This window comes from Mus musculus, chromosome 13, assembly GCF_000001635.26.
Source record: "Mus musculus strain C57BL/6J chromosome 13, GRCm38.p6 C57BL/6J".
In the NCBI taxonomy this organism is placed as follows: Eukaryota; Metazoa; Chordata; class Mammalia; order Rodentia; family Muridae; genus Mus; species Mus musculus.
Window position 1 is genome coordinate 51,687,152 of NC_000079.6, and position 12,187 is coordinate 51,699,338.

Consider the following 12,187-nt stretch of genomic DNA (forward strand, 5'->3'; position numbering starts at 1 on the left):
CCTCAGTAACAGCCCAGAATTCCCTTGGGGCAATAGAGAAGCAGAACTTGTCTGTAGGCTAAGAGGAAGTCAGAGGGGCCCAGTGTCCAAAGAGCAGTGGGCAAAAAGCTCCCTGCTGGCCAGGTACATACCCATGCCTTCCTCCAGCCCTGCATCAGCCTGTCATGCTCCCCGGCCACAGCACGCCACGTAGCAAGTTCCTGGCTCCACTTTTCCTGCTGCAGTGCCTCTGGAAGACAAGCAGAGTCAAGGCCATAGCTTTGCAGCCTCCGGGTTGCTGTTGGTTCACACTGTCCAGGACCACACCATAGGCTGGGCGGGTGGATCCCAGTTCTCGTCTGCTTTAGTGGCCTGTCCCACTGGGGAATCCCCTCAGTGGCCTGAATGGGCCACAGCAGAGCTCTGGGGAGCAGGGGTTTCACATTCCATTACTAGTTGGTTGGTTTTTTGAAACAGTTTTGCCATGTTGATTGACTTGGCCTTGGACTCATTCTGTATCCCAGGATGGACTTAAATTTGAAATCCTCCTGCTTCAGCCTTTTCATTTCTAGGATTCCAAGTACATGCCACCACACAGTCCGTGTCTCCCTCCACTCGCCCCCTTTCTCCCGGCCACAGCTCTGCTGGTAACTGCCCTCGAAGGCTCCAGTGGATCTGTCCTCCACAGCCTATTGTCGTCTCCTAGATGTCAGAGGCCCTATTCCCATGGCTGTACCAGGTGCCAGAGATCTCCACTTTGCAGGTGCTGAAGCTCAGAATTCAGCATAGCTCTTACCAAACTTGGTAGGGTTTCAGGAAGGATTTTGGCTAGGTTTTGGAGGTTGAGGGAGATTTTCCTTGCCTCTCATTCTCCATGGTCCCCTGTCTTAGGGTTTTACTGCTGTGAACAGACACCATGACCAAGGCATTTCTTATAAGGACAACATCTAATTGGGTCTGGCTTTCAGGTTCAGAGGTTCAGTCCACTATCATCTAGGCAAGAGCATGGTGGCATCCAGGTAGGCATGGTGTAGGAGGAGCTGAGAGTTCTACATCTTCATCTAAAAGCTGCTAGCAGAATACTGGCCTCCAGGCAGCTAGGGAGAGGGTCTTAAAGCCCACACCCACAGGGCCACACCTTCTAATAATGCCACTTCTGATAATACAAACCATCACAGTCCCCTAAGTCCCCTAAGCTTTCTTTGGGATTCTGAAAACACCCAGCAGCATACAAGAGTGAGAACTGCTGCTCATGCCAATGTCAGAAATAGTGCCATGAACACGAGCCCATCCAACGTGAAGGCCCCAGTTCATTCAGAGTGCCATGGCAGCCCCTGCTTAAAGCTCTGACCTACTAGCCAAAAGGAGAGGGGAGAGGCCAGTTCTTCCCAGCGATCCTTGGGAACCCTGCAGGCTGATTCTGAAAGCACAACTGAGCAGTGTGTGCCCCTCCAACTAACAAAGAATCACTTCCCGCTGTGCAGGGTGACTTTGTAGCTGTTGCTAGTGCTGCCCTAACTCCCAGTGAGCTGCTTGGCCCCTTCTGATAACTCTGGTTCATCCCAATAGCCAAGTACCAGGCCAGATTGCTCAGCCGTGAAAGGTGATCTGTTTTCTGTAGAACCCACTAAAGACAGCAGAGGAACTTTTTATTGTTTGTGTGTAAAACCACGAAGAGAGTACTAGACGAAGCTGCAGGGGACCTGGAAAGTGCAAAGCTATGAGACTTGGCTGCTGTCCCAAGACCACTGCACAGCAAGGCCTGTGGTATAGCCCTGAGTGAGTCCTCTAGATAAGGGGAGTGGGGAGGAGTTAGCATGCCCAGGTGTATATGGCTTAAAAGAGTGCCCAACCAGTGACAACCTCACTCTGCCCTAGCATACAACAAAAGGTCTCTTGGGTTGGGCATGTAGCAGACAGGTCCAGTGGACAGTCAACACTGAAGGAGGAATCCCTGCCCTCTTCCCACTTAAGTCTCTACATCTCCAACCCAACTACTAAGCCTTGCTGTGCTCGGTTAGCTATTCTAAGTCTGGGCCACTGCTAGGCTTTGATGCTAGGCTTTGAGTCCCAGCTCTGTGGAGACAAACCTTGCATTCTGTAAGAGCCAGGGGAAGGCAGGGATTGTAGCTCAAGCTGAGAAGAGCTGAGCACCAGCCTGTTCCATCAGCACTGGGGGCCACAGTCCTGACCACTGACTCCCCAGGGAGCCCCAAGCCATGCTGATGCTACTTGGTCCAGATCCCATGCTCTGAAAAGGACAACTTAGGAGGAAATGGGGAGGGTGAGATCTGCTCATATTCTCCCAGGCAAAGAGAAGATCTGCAAAATGCAATAAAACCAAAAACTTTGATTCTAAAAGATCTGATAGTTTGGAAGGTAAGACTGAGAAAATGCATGAGGAAGTAGAAAAGTTAAATGATAGGAGCTGGGCAGTGGTGGCGCACGCCTTTAATCCCAGCACTTGAGAAGCAGAGGCAGGCGGATTTCTGAGTTCGAGGCCAGCCTAGTCTAAAGAGTGAGTTTCAGGACAGCCAGGGCTACACAGAGAAACCCTGTCTTGAACACCCACCACACCCCCCAAAAAAGATGACAGGAAAGGAAAAGTTGGTGCCTTAGGGAAGTGGCTCAACTCTCATAGCTTGGAAACGATCCTGAAGAGTTGATGGAGAGTCAAGAAAATGTCCCCAGCAGGAGAGCAAAGGCTTTCTAGTTAATGTGCTGGTGGGAAAGTGTGGGAAAAAAAAAAAAAACCAAGCCATTTTGAATTATAACTGCTTGAGAAAACAAGCTTCCAGTGAGAACAAAAAAGGCAACAGGTGACAGGATACATAGTGAGGCTCTTAAAAAAAGTCGGGGGGAGGGATCAGGTAAAGGGCCCAGCACCAGCAAATGGTACCCTCAGATGCCAGAGTGGTGTGTCAGGACTGTCTGTGTACTCAACCAAACTAACACTCAAGGGATACAAGCTTTCAAAATGGTTGTTTCCATGCTAGTTCTATGAGGCATGCCACAAGACATTGCATAAAAACCAGCGGCTCAATAAAAGAACACCCAGGAAATCAGACCCTTGATCCAACATGAAGATAACTGCTCTCAAAGTGACAAGTGATCCCAAAGCGGGTGTGCAGTGTGCCTCTTGTCCCAGCACTGGGGAAGCAGAGGTGGGAGGATCACAGCAAAGCCAGTTTAGGCTTCAGCGTGAGCCATTGCCTCAAAAAGCCGTCCAAAAGTGACACGTTGACTCTTCTGAGAGGCAGCTGAAGGATAATGCCCAAGTGAGTAGCTGTTGTTATGGTAACTAAGTGTCGCACAACTGGAAATCAGCAAAGGTACAGCACATGGGAAGTGGAACAGGAAGGGTGTGGGAGGCCGAGCACACACACATACATAGTGGAGGTGAGAGATCAATCCCAGATGTCATTTCTCAAGAGCCGTCCACCTTGTCTGGTGAGACAGGGTCTCCCTGCATCCTGAGGCCTGCTGACTTGGCTAGGCTGTTAGACCAGTGAGCCCTGGGATCTGCCTGCTTCTGTCTCCCCAGCAATAGGATTGCAAGCACATACCATTCACACCCAGATTTTATACTATCACATTCTTCTATTGAGAATGCACACTCATGTTCACCTGTGTGTGGGCAATCAGAGAACAACTTGGTGTCAGTTCTCTGTTCCAGCTACGTGAGTCTCAGGGATCAAACTAGGTCACTCAGCTCTGCGAACACCTTTACTCACTGAGCCTCACAGACTCCACACTCAGTTATTTCCTTGGGTTCTGAAGATCACACCCATCTGGCATGGCAAGCACTTTATCAATAGCCTCATCTTCCCAGCCTCAGCTCAGCTGCCTTTTCTAGTGACATAAATTCAGACCCCCATATTGGAAAGTGGGAGGTAAGCAGTGTATAGTATATGCGCTGTGTAAGTGGTCTTACACATGTAACCACATGACATCTATGATATGTGTGCATGTATATGCATACATACATACATACAAGTGTAGTGCTTATGTGCACATCAATTCATATAACAGTGAAAAATTAAGTCGTCTTCCCTAGCACAAGGCAAATAGGACACTGAAGCTACATATCAGTGTCTACAGGCTAAATAGTGATAGTCAGCCCCTAGACGTGTTGCTGCCAGAGTGGACCACACTTACCGTGTCTCATCACAGTGATGTGAACCTTTGAAGTCTGGTTTCCTGCTGAGGAGAGGACAGAGCAGCTGTATTCGGTGGTTTCTTGGATGGTGTCCCGAAGCCAGCTGAGGGCATGGGCCCTGCCATCGGGCAGTGCATGGGTCTGCATAGGTACACACGTCTCCAGGGCATGCCTGTTCTTCTCCCAAATGAATCGGATATCTGCTGGACCTGCGGGCACATGGACTATCTCCACATCTCCACTCAAGACTCAAGGGAGCTGGGCAAATGAAGGCCCCAAGTAGACCTGGTCCCAAATAGCACTGACCTGGGACAGCTTCCAGCTCTGTACCAGGTCCCTCCTGGAAGAGCTAAGCCACAAAGCACCACACCCACCTTTAGACCTCACCTCTCCACCAGACCTCTAGCACACTTGCATGGCCTCAACCTCTGGCTCCTTGTCGCACTGTGCACCCCTCCCCCCAGTGAAGTACCCACTGAGGATCAGGAGATGTGGTACCCTTTCTGTGGGTGTTTTTGAGCCGCATGGAACCACATGACTTTGAACTCCTGAGAAGCCTGGCTCCACCTTCCAAATGTCAGGGTTATATGTATGTATAACCTCACCATGCCTGGTTCTTAGGTTTGTTTTTTCTTTTTTTTTTTTTCTTTTTTTTTTTTTTAAGATTTATTTATTTATTATATGTAAGTATACTGTAGCTGTCTTCAGACACTCCAGAAGAGGGCGTCAGATCTTGTTACAGATGGTTGTGAGCCACCATGTGGTTGCTGGGATTTGAACTCCGGACCTTCGGAAGAGCAGTCGGGTGCTCTTACCCACTGAGCCATCTCACCAGCCCTTGTTTTTTCTTTTTTAAAACAGTAATTATTGAAAAGATAAAGACTAGCCAAGTGTGGTGGCACACACCTTTAATACCAACACTCAGGAGGCAGAGGCAGGTGGATTTCTGTGAGTTCAAGAGAGAGGTCTCTCTACATAATGAGACTGTCTTCAAGACTAAGGCTACCTGTTTCTACCACACTGTTCAAAGTATTACCATCACACCCCATCCAAGGGGGCACCATGGGTGACTTCAACTTGTCTGACACACAAGGTCTTGGCAAGCGGGTAAGGCAGGGCATCCAATAGAAGAGAAGGTCTGTGACCCAAAACAGAATACCCCCACCCTCCACACACACACACACACACACACACACACACACACACACACACACACACACACACTGCAAGCCAGCAAGAGGCTGGGCTAACCTCAGACCCTTGATTCCTTATAGAGTGTCTGAGGGTTGTCATTTCTAGGGAATCATAAAGAAAGGTTCAGTTCTGGTCACAGTGCCAAAACCAGCTGTGATGGCAACAGGTCACTTCCCTGTTAGTGCTGACTTATGGGTATGTATAGTCTGGGTCTCAGACTTCACCCTAGATCCCCAGAGCTTCAGGCCATGCAAGGGCAGGCTGCCCTCCATCCACCAAGGAGAAGGCAAAACAAAGCAGCTACACTCATAAATGGTTCACTCCCTGGCCCTACCTGGGGCTTGGCTGAAGATGGCCCAATGGTTTAAACCAGCCTCGTGGTGCTACATTTTGTCAGCTACTGTTACCAGGTATGTGATGTACCAAGCTGAGCTGGACAGGAAGGACCAGCCAGCCAGGTCCTGCCACCTTCACATGCCATCTACACACACACACACACGCACACACGCACGCTTGATGGGAGACATTCAAACGGGGAGAAAAGAAATAGCAATCTCCACCTGGGCTCAAAACACTGAGCAGGAAAAACAACAAAAAATAACAACAAATAACAACCACCAAGGCAGAACCTGGGAACTCTTAAAATCACCTGGCATTGTCCCCGCCATGATGCCAGGGTGTGTGGGTGGCCAAGGGTGGGAGAACTTGCCCTGGGGAAGGAATGGTACCAGGCAGGGAGTTAGCACTACTCAGTTACAGGTGACAGGTTGCATTTTTTCTTTTCTAAGACAGGACCTCAGTGTAGCCCAAGCTATCCTTGAACTTTATGTAGCCAAAGATGACCTTGCGCTTGTGATCCTCCTGCCTTCACCTCCCACGTGCTGGGGTTCTAGGCCTGCACCCCTGAACAAGTTGATGGAGTACTGAGGATCTAACCTAGGACTTCATGCATACTAAGTGACCATTCTACCAACAGCATGCCAGCCCCACAGACTGGACTTTTGAAGAGATTTTTAGTTTATAACTTTGGGCCTGGAGTCTCCTCACTTCACCAACCCTCTATTCATCATCATCTGGTTCCCTCATCAATGACCCCCTGTGCTGTTGTCCCAGGCTTTCCTCTCACACTGGATCAAGTAGAAATACAACTGGACCATCCCAGGGACGGCTCCAAAGCGGTAATGCAACTGGAGGGCCACAGGCTTGTTTCTGTTAGTAACAATCAGGAAATGTCCGGGGGGCGGGGGTGGGGACGACGACGACACATACAAATGGTAGGAAGCCACTACAGTGACTGACAGTCAGGAGAACCCTCTCAGAGAAACTGATTTCAGAAAAAAGCAAACTGAAAAACATGTAGGTCATACAGTGCTTGGTGAGGCTCCAGAGGGTTAACAGAATGCAACTCATACATGTGGGGCTTGGAGATGGATGTCAACCATGTGTCTTCGCCTATTGCTTGGCACTGTGTATATATATATATATTGAAGCAGGGTCTCAAGTATACTATGAGCTCATTGAATCAGCCAGACTGGCTAGCCAGCATGCTCCAAGGATCTCCCTTTCCCACCTTGGGAGTGCTGGGATTATAGGTAGGCTACTGCAACTGCCTGCCAGGCATTACGTACATGCCGCACAGCATGTGCTTTGTCCACTAAAATACCTCCCAGCCTGGGGATGGGTTTTATTGTATGTGTATGGGTGTTTTGCTGGCTTGTTACCAATGCACCACCTGCATGAGGAGGCAGCATGGCATGCTCTGGAACTGGAGCTGCAGGGATCCTGAGCCACAATTCGGGTGCTGGGAATCAAACCCATGTCCTTTCCAAGAACAAGTGCTCTTAACTACCCATGCATCTCTCCAGACCCTTGAATTTTTAAAAATAAATTTCCAAGAGCTTATGAATAACAAATATAAATAAGTGTTACTTTTATAATTGAAAAATGCCACTGAGACAGAATTGAGTGGGCACGATGAAGCACACCTGTAGTCCCGGTACTCAGCAGGCAGAGACAGAGGGTTAACCACCATAAGTTCAAGGCCAACCTGAGCTATAGAGTAAGTCTCATAACTCCAGGCTAGCCAGAGATCCATGCTAAGGTTCTGTCTCTAAAATAAATTAACTTAAAAAATTAAAAAGTAAACAAACATACATAAGACAGGAACATGCCAGTCTCGTGTTCCGGAAGCACCTGTGCCTACCCACCTGGCTGCAGACTAGTGGACAAGCCCTGCGGACTTAAATTTGCTTTCTACTCAAGTGTTTTCAATTCTAGCCGCCGACAACTCCATGTATTTAGGTGTATATGAACGCATCCACATGCACGCACACACATCTGTATACAGATGTCCATCAACTGGGGAGCACAACTGGAGTCATCCCTTAGTATCTGCAGGGGATCCCTGAGGACATCAAATGACATGTTTGCAGAAAACCTACATGTACCTCCTCCTGGAGACTTGGAATCATTTCTACATTTCTTACAGTACTTAATACTATGCCGACACTACTTAAACAGCTGTGAAACAGTTTAAGGAACAATGACACAACAGAGCCTGTGTAGATCCAGGACAGGAGCAGCTTTGTGGATTTGGATTCAGAGCTGGTAGGATCTTGGGTGTTACCTGTAGATCTTAGGGCCAAGCATTTCCTTTGCAACTCAGTGCCTTTCATGGAACCATATTGTTTTAGCCATTCCTCTGCAGTTGGGTATCAATCTACAATCCAACTGGAACAACTAACTCTTGAGGTATTACAACCAAGGAATGAACATGAAACACTAACTCCGGGCTTTTGTTGTTTGTTTGTAGATCAAGTTTGTGGTGGGGGGTGAAAACATGTAGGTCACATTGGCCACAAACCCCACACCACAGCACCTGTAAACTTAAATGTGGCATCACTGTAAAACATGAGAGAGGTGAAGAGGTACTTACTCTCTGTTGGTTCTTTAACTATCCAATTCCTTCTGAGTGCAGAAATCAAAGAGAGGGAGAAGGAGCATTAAAAGCAGTGGACGGTGCCACCCCCTCAGTACTGTGCCATCTGGCACTGGGTGGCGGACCCAGAACTGGACCTATGCATCACAGTTGCCCAGGCACGTCCCATCCACAGGTTTCCCAGAGTTCTTTCACCCATGTCCTAGCTAGGGGTTCACTGAAGCTAACAGTTGTTTCTGTCTTGTGCCACCTGCCTCAAATACCTTCATGTGATGGTAGATATTGTCAGCTCAAGACACTCTAAAATCACCTAGGAGATGTGCCTCTAGGCATGCCTGTGAGGTTGGCCATGGTGGCTGGCACACACCGTTAATCCTAGCATTCAGGAAGCAGAGTCAGGAGGATTTCTGGGAACTGGAAGACGTGGTAGTCTAGAAAATTCCAGGCCAGCCAAGGCTACACAGTGATGCCCCCAGAGGAGGGGATGTTGAAACACAAACTGAGCAACACTGCTTCCTGACTATAGGTGCATGCCCCTGCTGCATTCCTCATAGACTCAGACTGTGAACCATAATTAAAACCTCCCCTTGACTCGCTTTTGTCAGGTATTTAGTCATGCACACGGGCTGGGCTCTTCCTGACATCAAGTTAGTGACTACTAAGCCTCCTGGGAAGGATTCTGACCCACCTATCCCCATGGGCTGCACAGTCCCCACAAGTCTGCACTCTGGCCACAAGGGCTCTTTCAAAGCTTCCCTCAACTTCTAGAAACTTCTCTCATACCGTAGCCTCAGATTTCATGAGTTCCCCCATCAGTCACATGCCATTAGTCCAGACAGCTGCTAGTTCAGATGGCATCTTATTTGGCCCTGGCCAGCCTGGAATTTAGACCAAGTACAAGCATGTCTGTTACCTGTGAGGGGAGGCTAAGCTTGAGGCCCTTTCTCTGTCTCTGCCCCCAGGCACCTCATCATGCAGGTAATCGGGACTGCACCTGGAAGTCTTGAGAGATGACGATGTAGCCATCAGTGGCTTCTTAGGACTGTGAACTGAAACAGGCCCTGGGAATGAGGGAGCTGGGCTCTGGACTCTGGGGGGACTAAAGATACTGCTCAAGGATGAGGCTGATGCTCTCAAGACATCATTGTCTGCATTTATGATGGATTCCTAAATTGGAGCAGCAGGAACCCTAGGCACACCCCACCCAGTTCTGCATCTCACTATAAGGGTCATGTGATCTTTAACACACCCACCCCCTGAAGAACCAGAATGAGGAAGTGCCCCAATGGTTGAGGACACTCTTAAAGGTCATGGATATGGGAAACCACTTTCTGGTGTGCCCCTGCCCTCCTTGAGAAAGGGAGGTACCAGGGACTCCCTTTTCCCAGCCCCACCCACCTGGCCACCACAGAGGCCCCCATTAGGAGAAAGGAGCCCCAAAAGTTTCTTTGAGCCCAGATCCTGAAGCTGCCCAGAACCCAGGAGGCCCGGAAAGGAAGCAGCTTTCATTGTCCCCACTACCCCAATTCCTCAGCTCTCTTAGGGCCCCCCGAATCCATACCCCAAACAGGGACTAAATGAGGGGACCCAAAAATGTACAGGTGCTTGCTTAGGAACCCCGCTTGGTAAAAGCAATTTGCTTATGCTGTTCGTAAAGCACCTGAGGTAAGTGTCTTAAGTTTGTAGGGTTTGTGCGCACATGGCATTGGGTGGTACTTTTACGGTGTGGGCAATTTGTAGTGTGGGTGACTTGTGATGTAGGTATTTGGTATAGGTGAGATGTGGTGGTGGTGTGGCTGTGTGCTACACATGGGGTTTGTGTGATGTGTGCAGTGTTTATGGACTGAGTACGTAGTGTGTACATGTATGTGTAGCATGATATATGGTATGGAGTGTGTATGTGGTATGTGTGATGTTATATATGTGGTACACAAAGGAAGCATGTATGGTGTGATATGTGGTGCATGGTGTGTGGCATGTAAGATGTGGTACGTGTGGCATGTGGTACTGGGGGTTATGTGAAATGTGGGATAAATGTGTTGTGTGTGCAGTGGGTAATTATATGTGTGGTGTTGGGGGCTATGTGTGGAGAGTATGTGGTGGGAGTTATGTGTGGTGCCTGGTATATGTGGTATGTGTGGTGTGGTGTAGTGTATGTCACAGTGTGGTGTGTGTTGGCATGGCATGTGCTGTACATATGCCAACCTTTGGCAGCTGGCAGCAGGACAGAATAAACATGCACCTCCCAGTGATATCAGCACACGGGGAAGCAACTGCAGTGTAAGGTCAGACAGTGCAGCGGCTCCAGCCCTCCACCCACCTGGCTGGGTATGGCCGGACCTCAGTGCTGGGCTGCAGACCCGGGCACAAAGACTGGAGGAAAAGTCAGTGCCGGATCCTGCTGCCTTTCCTGGAACTAAACGGGAGTTCCTGCAAGCTCTAGGCTGTAGGCAGCCTGACCTTCCCCACAGCCATGCTTGGGGCAGCTTTCATGTCTTCCCTGGTCATCTCACTTGGGTATGCAGAACAGGGCGTCTGAATTGCCTCATACACTGGGAAAACACTCATCCAATCCAGAGGACATGGAGGTCCTGGGTGGAAGCAGGAGTGGGCAGAATAGTCCTGAGTACAAGCCTTGCTGTCTATCTGACCTCTAATCAACCCTCTAGAGGGGTGAGGCTCCCCCAAGATAGCTCAGAGTCACCAGCAGAGCCAGAGCGGACACCAGGACACATGCCAAGGGACTGAAGAGTCCCTGTTCACCCTCTCTTTAAGTCTTGTGTTCTAAAAACAGCGCACTAGGCCTTTAATCAGCTAGCCCCAAGCCACTCACATAAATCATACAAACAGCTGTTTTAGGAGAGAGAAAAACGCAGGTCAAGGCTCCCAACTTGCTCTGCCCACCTAGCCCTGCCCTGCCCATGTCATTGGGCTAGGAGAGCCAACTGGGGTCTCACCTGGGACAGCTGCTTTGGCCTCCTCAGCAGACCTCAAAGACATACACTGCTTTTTGTAGAAAGGTTACAGGGAGTTGAGTTCAAAACCACATGGCCTCTGCTTCAGATAAGATTGTCTGCCAACTCCGACCCAACCTGCCACCTGCTCAAAGATAGCAGAGGCCCTGGCATGTTCACACCACCAAAGCCCACCCAGCCATCACCAGGCTGGCGGTGCCTTTCCCTAAAGTGCCTTGTCTTGGTGGAGGACAGGACTGAAAAGACAGGCCCCGGGTGTGGTCAAATGTTTGTGGAAAAAAGGACAGGAGAAAGTAGGTAAGGGAGAGTAAGGGTTTGGTCCCATGTCTGCTCAAGACAGAGACTTGGTGCGTGCGTGCGTGCGTGCGTGCGTGCGTGCGTGCGTGCGTGCGTGTGTGTGTGTGTGTGTGTGTAGATGCATGCAAAGGCTTGAGGTGACAGGTTCTGTCAATCAAACCCAGAGCACTGCTAAATGGCTCATCCTGCCAGCTAGCATGCTCTGGGGATTCCATCACCACTTTCTAAAGATGGAATTACAGGTGGGTCACCAAGCCTACCCAGCACTTAGGTGGGGGTCTGGGGATGAGAACCCCAGTCCTTACACTCCCACAGTAAGGACTTTAATCAGTGAGCTGTCTCCCCAGCCTGGGCTCAGTCCGCTCTGAGGGGCATGAGAGGAACTCACTCTTCCACTTCAGTTTCCACTCACACCCTGCACACTTCCGGCCCCCACAGTCCCCAGCCATGGCTCCTCAGTCCCTGGCTTCCAGTGTTCCCTTAGGTCACTAAAAAGTTCAAAAAGCGCATCTCCTGTCTCTCGTGGTACCTGAGGAGTGCGGCGGTAGGAACATTGCCGGCAAGGCTACCCTTGCAGGTCATGCCCAACCTCAGAGGCCTGGCAAGTGTGAGTGAGGTTTTATTTTGCTTCTGCCCATGCTGGTG

General features: G+C 49.7%; 1 protein-coding gene across 9 annotated transcripts in view; it reads right to left on the reverse strand.

The window, feature by feature from the left end:
- The window catches only part of Sema4d (sema domain, immunoglobulin domain (Ig), transmembrane domain (TM) and short cytoplasmic domain, (semaphorin) 4D), a 108,150-nt gene that overhangs the window by 1,623 nt on the left and 94,340 nt on the right, over positions 1 to 12,187 (reverse strand). For all 9 annotated transcript variants that reach the window (NM_001378324.1, NM_001378321.1, NM_001378317.1 and 6 more), the window contains 2 exons: positions 4,138 to 4,347; positions 132 to 229 (listed from right to left, as the gene is read on the reverse strand). In NM_001378324.1, the coding sequence (NP_001365253.1) occupies positions 132 to 229; positions 4,138 to 4,347 (308 nt within the window). The remainder of the gene's footprint in view (positions 1 to 131; positions 230 to 4,137; positions 4,348 to 12,187) is intronic.